The 8,784-nt window shown below is 30.1% G+C and overlaps 2 protein-coding genes and 1 non-coding gene across 5 annotated transcripts in view; all 3 read right to left on the minus strand.

The window, feature by feature from the left end:
• The window catches only part of LOC101490622 (delta-1-pyrroline-5-carboxylate synthase), a 5,702-nt gene extending 4,140 nt beyond the window's left edge, over positions 1–1,562 (minus strand). Inside the window, exons 1-6 of the mRNA XM_073369751.1 lie at positions 1,406–1,562; positions 1,203–1,274; positions 1,003–1,106; positions 724–826; positions 394–555; positions 1–261 (exon numbers count right to left, since the gene is read on the minus strand). The exon at positions 1–261 is cut by the window's left edge and continues 1 nt beyond it. Of these exons, the coding sequence (XP_073225852.1) occupies positions 1–261; positions 394–555; positions 724–826; positions 1,003–1,106; positions 1,203–1,274; positions 1,406–1,465 (762 nt within the window). The 5' untranslated portion in view covers positions 1,466–1,562. The remainder of the gene's footprint in view (positions 262–393; positions 556–723; positions 827–1,002; positions 1,107–1,202; positions 1,275–1,405) is intronic.
• Positions 1,563–4,106: 2,544 nt separating this feature from the next.
• On the minus strand, positions 4,107–4,180 carry TRNAV-CAC (transfer RNA valine (anticodon CAC)). Its single transcript has one exon. It is a non-coding gene; the product is annotated as a tRNA-Val (tRNA).
• Positions 4,181–5,533: 1,353 nt separating this feature from the next.
• Positions 5,534–8,766, minus strand: LOC101490946 (folylpolyglutamate synthase-like). 3 transcript variants are annotated; one of them, XM_073369732.1, is made up of 9 exons: positions 8,613–8,766; positions 8,338–8,384; positions 8,145–8,222; positions 7,519–7,683; positions 7,129–7,392; positions 6,961–7,039; positions 6,574–6,726; positions 6,252–6,403; positions 5,534–6,072 (listed from the first exon to the last, which is right to left on the minus strand). In XM_073369732.1, exons 1-9 carry the CDS (start codon positions 8,623–8,625, stop codon positions 6,013–6,015), a joined length of 1,011 nt encoding a protein of 336 aa, XP_073225833.1. In that variant the 5' UTR covers positions 8,626–8,766; the 3' UTR covers positions 5,534–6,012. The 3 variants fall into 3 exon arrangements, with proteins under 3 accessions (XP_073225833.1, XP_073225831.1, XP_073225832.1); XM_073369730.1 differs by having other exon boundaries at positions 7,129–7,413; XM_073369731.1 differs by having other exon boundaries at positions 6,252–6,400; positions 7,129–7,413; positions 8,613–8,764.
• Between the last annotated feature and the right edge of the window lie 18 nt (positions 8,767–8,784).

The following is an 8,784-nucleotide window of genomic DNA, read 5'->3' on the forward strand; positions in this document are numbered from 1 at the left end:
AATGCCGGCATCGGCTGCATGAACAGAAGCTTTCACTTTTGCAGTCATTCCACCTCTTCCCACCCTAGACTTGTCTCCGAAAGTAATTTCATTTTGATGCTTTTCCTTAATGTATGTGTGAATAAGCTTTGAATTTGGATCACTTGGAGGACCATTATAAAGACCATCTACATCACTCAACAAAATAAGAAGATCGGCTTTTAATTCCAACGCCAACAAGGCTGATAAACTGTCATTATCCCAGAATATGCCAGAAGAATCCTGCAAAAAAAATAGTTGGTGACAAGTATTTAAATCAATCGTATCACCAAAAGAGAAGACAGCTAAACTTGTTGCAACTATTTTATCAGCTCCGAGATTACATTTTTCTTCGTTAAGAAATCATAAACGAACCTCGTATGGAGCTTTCCTAGTACTGACTGCATCATTCTCGTTGAATATAGGAATAACTTTTAGTGCTAGAAGTGATTTCACAGTTTCAGAAAGTTGCTTTCGAAAATCTTTGTCTCTAAAATCATTGTCGGTAACAAGAAGCTGAGCAGACGTCACGTCCAGCTATAATACAGGTAGAAAAAAGAGTAAATCAACACAACAATGAAAAATGTCAACTATCCTAAAATAAAGGTAATAACCGAAAATGAAATCGACAACAAAGTTACAACGAATTTCAAACAATAGCAAACCATAAAATGCTACATGAATTAAATTAACAACAATAACCACCTGACTAAACAAATCATCATAAGTAGCCATAAGGCTACTTTGTCCAACAGCAGCACAGGCTTTGCCATCAAGTTCAACTTGTGGCTTCTGAAGGTCAGCAAAGCTGTAAAATTCCCATGTAAGACTCAAATAAATCATAGTTTCAATTCAATTACCTTAAAAAAATTTGAAAATGAAAAGTTTTCAACACCCCCAGCACTTCAAGGGTATTTATTTATATATAGTGAAAACATAAAACAAAAAAGTGTTAAACTTACATTACATTACATTACAACTTACCTACTGTGAATCAATTTTCTGTATCTAAGCCTTTGGCGACCAAGGCCAACAGCACCTGATGATACCAAAATAATTTCATAACCTAAAGTGCTCAGCTCCTTAATCTGCCATTTATTTTTCAAAAGGGTCATATAATGTAAATTGAAAATTGCATTTTGATTTTCTTAAAATAAAAGACAGAAAAAACAGTGCATTTTGACCTGCTCACAAAGTGCCCCTAATTTTCCAACTGCTAATCTTCCATCTTGGCGAGTAACGACGGCAGTTCCAACCTTGAAAACAAATATAGAAAGAGAAAATAAGCAACCTTAGCCATATGCATCACTATTTGGTAGAAGCATTGCAAGACAAACAATAGATAACAAATGAATGAAAAGAAAGTTAAGAAAAGGAAGAAGAAAACCTTGATGATTATGCGCTTAACATCTTTGACGAAATCTCTACTAGGGTCGGCGTTCTCCATTTTTTCTGACCAACGAAGTGTTATGCTGTGCAACGTCGTTGGTATAGAGAGAGAAAGAGAGAAGAGAGAGAGAGATACACAGAGTCCAGCTGTGAAATAATATAATATACGTGTCAATAAAAATTACAATAAATCTTTATTATTTTTATTTTTATTCACACGTGATATTGTACTATTTTACGGCATATCCCTATCTATATAATATAATCTAAAATGAAAAAAATTATATTTTATTAATTTATCCTTATTAGATGTATTTATTTTTAAAAAAAATTATTTGTGTATTTATTATTAATATAAATAACTAATAAAAGTTTTTAAATTTGGGTGGTGTCTATTATATTAATTAAAATGTATAATTGAAGAAATATAATTAATACCACTTTAAAAATGGAAGGTGTTGGTAATATTTTTATTATTTTTCTTAAATAAATTAATTATTATAGAATAAAGAGTACAACTTTTCATCCATTAATTATATAGATTTTTGTTAAGAGTGAATCATATAGATTCAATCCAACATTGGCGTGCAGTCCACTATTAATGTGTTGGATTGTCCATTTTTATTGATAAAAATAAAGAAAGATGTAAAATTTTGTATAATTATTAATATATCGATATAGATTGAAACCATGTATCTATTTATATTTAGGTAAAGATTAAATTCTTGTAAAAAAAAAGTATAGATTTAATTGGTAAGATAGACTACTTCGTACTAATTATTTTATACATGCATTTTAATTTACATCTTGTTATTATATATTGGTTCATAAAATATCTTTATAGTTGTGTATATAATAAGAAGTGATTGAATATGTATGTAGAATATATATATTAAACTCTTTAATTTATTGTTTTAAAGTTTTGAACACAAATATGTTTTTGAAACAAATATAATATTCAAATTTAGGTATAAATAAATATATCACATTCAAAACAAAAATATTTCTAAAAATCTTGTTTTGTTTTTTTATTAAAAAATATTGTTTTGTTATTCACTTTGTATTTAACAATTTATAATAAAGTAATTAGTATTTTGGTCTATGAAAATTAACAATAAAACTTTTCAACAGACACGAAAATCTAATATGACTTCAAATATCAAATGAAATGAATAAAAGTAAAATGAGTTTTCTTTTTTTTTTCAACAAAAATGAAAATATGTTTGCTAACATAAAATGTGACAGTTGGCAAATGACTGAATGTATGAATCTCTTAAGACTTTAATTGGAAAGTGTAAAATAAATGCGAGAAAAACACTGGCGATGGAATAAATTAGTGTGGCGGTCACAAATAAAACAAAATATCTTTTGGTGAAAATAAAAAGGAAAATGATGATGTAGAATCACGAATTATCCCGTTGTGAGATTGAATTCTTCGTAAACATTTCTCGAGTCCAAATAGATTAGTTGGATGCTCTTCTTCCAACTGTCATATGACACTAAATAAAATCAAAAATATATGGGGAGTGATATTTTAGTAAAATACGATCACCATGGACAAACTCTTGGCCATGGTTGCAGTCGTTGGTCATGATGATAACCGTGGCGATAATTTAAATAACTAATATTTTTACTAGAAGTGGAAAAATGCTTAAAAGAATGAAAAGGAAAAACGTGGACATAATAGGAAAACTAATGAAAATTTATGTCATTGTTGAGGAGGCAAAGTTCATTGATCTCGTACATCTTGTACACCAAAAACATCTCATTCAACTTTATCAACAATATCACTGAAAAACAAAGGGAAAATAATCGACAATCATTTTATTTGTGAAGATGATGATTTTGATTATGGTGATATTGATCCAATTCATTTAGATACTCCCGTTTACTTTCATTAATGAAGTTTGAATTTTCAATCATATAACACACATATGACTCTATAACTTAAGAACGTCTTAAAATACTTTGGAGATCTTGTTTTAATTTTAAAAATTAGACCATAGTAAAAAAGTGCAATTTTAATAATTAAAAAAAGGAGATAAGAAACATTCGAAGAATATGAAAGTTTCGAAAGGTAAAATTTTGCAAAACTTTCGATATAGGTTGAGTTTCGAAAATTTAGTATTAATGGAAAGTTTCGAAATACATTTTTATTAGTAATAAATAGTAATAAATTAATAGTAATAAATAATAATAAATTTATAGTAATAAATTAATAGTAATAATAAATTTGATATTTGATTTCGGAAGTTTCAGTCATTTTAAAAAAAAAAAATTGAAAGTTTCGAAAGTTTCGAACTTCTGAAATTTTCGAAATGAAATTATTTGAAATTTTCGAAGTATATGTGCATTGAAAGTTTCAAATTCATCCAAACTTCGAAGTTTTCTGGAAAAAATACACTTCGAAAATTTCATATTCATCTAAAGTTTCGAAATTTCTGGAATATTTCATTTCGAAAGTTTGGTATTTTTCCAAAGTTTTGAAATTAGTAATTTTTTCTGCATAATTAGATTTCGAAAGTTTCCAATTTTACAAAACATTCCAAAGTTGGAGTGGAAAACTGAAATGGAAATTTTTTCCATAATTTTATACAAATTAAATAAGTGTAAAATAGTCTTTAAAAAAAATTGAAGGGGTGAGAGGTAAAAATGAGGGGTGCGTGATACAAAACCCAAAAATATAACAAAAAGTAAAATGTCTGAGCCCAGGTTCGAACTGGGGACCTCTAGTGTGTGAGACTAGCGTGATAACCAACTACACCACCCAGACTTGTTGATGTACACTACTTCCTTTAAATAAATATATGCCATAGAGAAATACTGAACAAATTACGTGAATCATAAACTTGGTTATGTTTTTCTACAAGGTAAGATTGCAGAATTATGTTTGGGGGAACGTTGAAAAATGGAGATGAAGGAATTGAATAGATGATCCCAGGAAGCTTAATCATTTTTCAGACTACATAATAGCCTTTGTTATTTATTTTATACTACATAGTTTGTCATTTATATTTATAGTTGTAATATTCTTTCATTTATTATCTTCAAACATATTCTATGAATTAACTTCTCACATGTAGTGTGATGTGTAATAATAATAAAAGATGAACTTTGTTTCTTCATTATGACTTTTCGCTTTGTGTCTGCTAATATACAAATTTGAAAGTGTAAAGGATAGAGATTTATTTTTACTGTTATTGCTACCAATTATTTAGTGTGTGAACATCATGAAAAGATTAGTTGTTGCTTCAATATATAAACAACAACTTTTTTTATAAGCAAGTTTTTTATCAATCGGTTGAAATTATGGCTTAATTCAATTTGTTTATAATTTTCTATGTTTTTTATTTAAATATAATTAAATTGGTATACATGAGAGAAAATAAATTTTTGATAATAAAATTATTGACATTAATATACTTATTATAATTTATATTGATATATTATCACGGGACAAAGTCAATCACTGATGATAAAATTAAAATCCAATTTTTAATGGTTAATTATATTTATTATTTTTCATTAATTTTTAATTAAAATATTATCAATAAATTAAAATTATGTTTTAATACATTTTGCCTATATATGCCGGACAATGTGAGTTGCTAATGGTAAAATTATAATTTTTCTCAATAAAATCTAAACTAGAGACATACATAAGAATAATGACAATTAGTTGAAATCACGTCTTAATTCATTTTGTGTATAATTTTTTGTATATTTCTTATTTAAATATAATTGAATTGATAATATATACATAATAAAATGAATCACTGATAATAAAATTATTGACACTGATATACTCATTATAACATTTTCAATTAGCCAAAACTAATTTAATTAAATTATGTTTGTCACTGATGTTTTATATCCATTAGTCAAAACAATGTTATGTAACAAAAAAAAAACCCAAAACTATGTTTTATTGAAATTCTTCTCAATTTTTAATTTAATCTAAACGAAAATGCTAATGACAAATGTATCGTTGATCCAAATACATGATAAATGTATTATCGAATATTTACTGAAGCAAACGTTGTACTACTAAGCAAATTGTACGGACCAACTCGTACCCGTGCGGAAGCAGGTATATTTTACTAGTTTGTCTAAAAAATATAGCATATATTGAAAGAGATGAACCCTTAAATATTTCACAGTTACTTCAATAGATTAGTTATCTACAATTGTGTGTTTGGAATATCTTAATTCTAAAAATACACAAGTTGGTCTATAAAATATAGCCTAGTCCAAGAGGAACATTCAATCAAGGATTTAGTACTAGTAGATATAAAAGGAATAGGAACATGTTTGTACCTCTTCACCCTTAAATCCACCCACATCTTTTTCTATTAAATGAAATGAAGATTGAAATACCACATAAAGAAAGTTACAATCCTGTTGCTGAAGATTGAAATACCACATGAAGATCCAAAACCAAACAAAGATGATGTTGTGTTGATAACATTCTATTAGCAGTTTCCGAACCACTCTCAATGAGCTGTGAATGACACAGATACCTTCTTCGATACTATCGAGAATTATCGTGGCACTTCATTACTTAGAAATCAGAAAATAAACAAAATTTCAATTTAGTCCAACAAATCACTTCTTGATTAACTTCAACACGTCACCAACAAGATGTATGGAACCAGTTACAAGGACCTGCAAATGCATCAACAACACAAATTTTGCAGTTAAATCCTATACCTGATGAGGCTAATCTTGATCATCCATATAAAAATCGACGGTCAAGATTATCTTCTTCAAGTACTAATATAACTTTGTCTTGTCAAATATTCACAAATCTTCGGTGTTAATATGTAATTATTAATTAATTTTACCTGAAACCGAGTGGACTGGTTTTGTTGCACTCTGTCCCTAAGCCAATTGATAACCAGCGGCAATGATGAAAACACCGCACTGTGTTCACAGTTGCTGACACTCATTTCCATACCAGTTAATTCTTCTGAAGCACCGCCAATGTTCTTGCCTGCTAGCCACGTGAGTCAAACACGTTAAGGTCTATAACTTAGCCAATGGTTAACTAACTATTTATCGTGAAGTCAAAAAAATACAAATACGAAGAGAGAAAAGGAAAAAAATCTCAAATTATCAAGTTTGTGGATTTGAATTGTTTATACTTAGCATGTGACCAAACAATACCTTTGTTCCCTTGCATGATATTTTCCCATACCCTTTGTAGAGTGAACTGCCATGACAGGTCAATGTTAGAATCAGTTGGTGATAAAGCATGGGATCCAATTTTGTGGTACACTGATAAACCAGGTACAAATAGCGCCTTCTTGAAGTACACACCTACAGTTTCAATCCACTTGTTTATTTCTTATTCAGATAAATAAAAAATCTTAAGTAGAAAAATACATTCAGCCTTACTTTTTATCCTGATAAACCCAAGTTATCACGGAATTAACGAGGACAAAGTCACTTATTTCGTAAGTTTTTATTAGTCAATGGATATTTTAAATCGTTATGGGACTAAGCCATTATGAAGTAACCAACCATGTTTGGGAAAGTCCAGAGATTACTCACCATGATCAGCACAAGTTTTGACCAAGTGAGGAAGAAGCAACTGAGGATCTCGCACCGACATACAATTGAACAGCAAAATCTGCAAAAAATAAAAATCAATGACTTCAATTAAAAATTGATGAAAAAAGAGCAAGGTCCATAAATCATAATAACAGCTTATTTATCTACCTGTGCAGATTTTTGTGCTTCGCCTTGGTGCGTCTTCGCGACTTCATTTGAGAACTTGGAATTATCAGGTTTCTGATTAAAGAAGGTCTGGTTGTTGTCTTTGATTGCAAGAGAAAACCACCTTGCACATGCTTGCATGCTTTCAGGGCTATGAGCCCCGTCTAAAAAGAAGTCAAGTTCATTTGAGATTTTTTTGTTGATGTGTTGATCACAAACAATCTGAGCCCTTCCTTGCAGATTTGCAGTTGCTAAACCTTTTATAAACTGCTCTGGCAAAGTACGTTGCTTAAAGAAGGCAAGACGAGTCTCAACTCAGCAGCGTGACAATAATAATACGTAAACATAAAAGGAACGGCCATAAAGGAACTACTTTTTGCATCTGCAACTTACTGTCTGTTTCAAATGAGTCTCGTCGAGATTCCCATTTATATTCAGCCATGTAGAGCTTAATGCAACAGCAAGACCAGCATTTATATATTGGTGTTCACCTTCAAGCCCTAGTCTTAAACCATTTAGCAACTTGGCATCTAATGGGGCTGTCACTTGAAGAGGTACCTACAGATAGATGAAGATGAAAACCAGAGAGTGAACAACCTATTCCAACTAGGGAAGACAAGAAAGATTTTGATTTGATGTTATGAATCTCTGAACTTTCAAAGGATCCTTGTCGAAGAATATCATAATAATATTAAAATATCTTAGGACAGATGTAAATTATATGTCATCATTTTGACAGAATAAATAGATGTACAAACAGAATCATAGGCTAGATCTTTGTGCTTAGAAGTTATCTCATATTATGTATATATATGTAGATAGTTCAATACTCAAGTACATTGAAGAAAGAAAATAAGTGAAATTTGCTTCCAAAATTTGGTCTGGTGTAATATGGTTACATAAAAGCAGCTAATCTAATGACCACAATAAGTTTACATTTAAATTGCTACACGCACCAACTTGTACTATCTTATCCGACTTTGAGATGGAAGTAAGTGTGTGATTGATGTACTACTTACATTCAACTGAGAAGCCTTCTCTTTAAGTACATGCATTGCTTCATCAGGCTGAGGCACTGTAAATGCTGGAATCCGATGCTACATCAAATCAAATATAAAAGAAATAAATATAAGGAATAAAAATAAATTTCTAGAAAACAGCACTGGGTGATACAAGGAAAGACAGGAAAGCGTAGTTTCTCCAAGATATTACCTTGAAGATTCCAGCCTTCTCACCAGCAATTTCTCCGAGAGTGTTCCCTGTTAATAGAATCCACCAGACAGCAGTAAGCTCAAATGGTTGAACAAATCAGACTGTGCAAAATCATGTTCGGCTATATTCAATAATTCAAATTATAAAAGGCCAATTCTTATTTATTTTTAAGTTTCAAGTTATTTCACAATTTTTATTAGCAATAGATGTTGCAGTAAATAAGAAACTAACCGAATTACAGAAAAGAGAGTTGCGGGGAGTGACAGTGTACTAACCAAGAATTTCCATGTGGTCGTAACCAAGAGAAGTTATACCACACACAATTGGTTCCTGAACCTGATCAAATATAAAACATCTGCATGAGCAAGCTCCAATTTAAGTTCGTAAAAATATCAGCACTCAAGCAATCTTGTGATGGTAGTTTGTTAATTATACATACCACATTTG

The sequence above is a fragment of the Cicer arietinum genome, chromosome 6 (genome assembly GCF_000331145.2).
Source record: "Cicer arietinum cultivar CDC Frontier isolate Library 1 chromosome 6, Cicar.CDCFrontier_v2.0, whole genome shotgun sequence".
Taxonomy (NCBI): domain Eukaryota; kingdom Viridiplantae; phylum Streptophyta; class Magnoliopsida; order Fabales; family Fabaceae; genus Cicer; species Cicer arietinum.

What these genes read in the sequence shown, in the direction of transcription:
- LOC101490946 (XM_073369730.1), bottom strand. An exon ending in AGAAGGCTTCTCAGTTGAAT is followed by an intron (nt 7,684 to 8,144) that starts GTAAGTAGTACA and finishes ATCTATCTGTAG; the next exon opens with GTACCTCTTCAAGTGACAGC. An exon ending in ACCAGTCCACTCGGTTTCAG is followed by an intron (nt 6,073 to 6,251) that starts GTAAAATTAATT and finishes ATGCATTTGCAG; the next exon opens with GTCCTTGTAACTGGTTCCAT.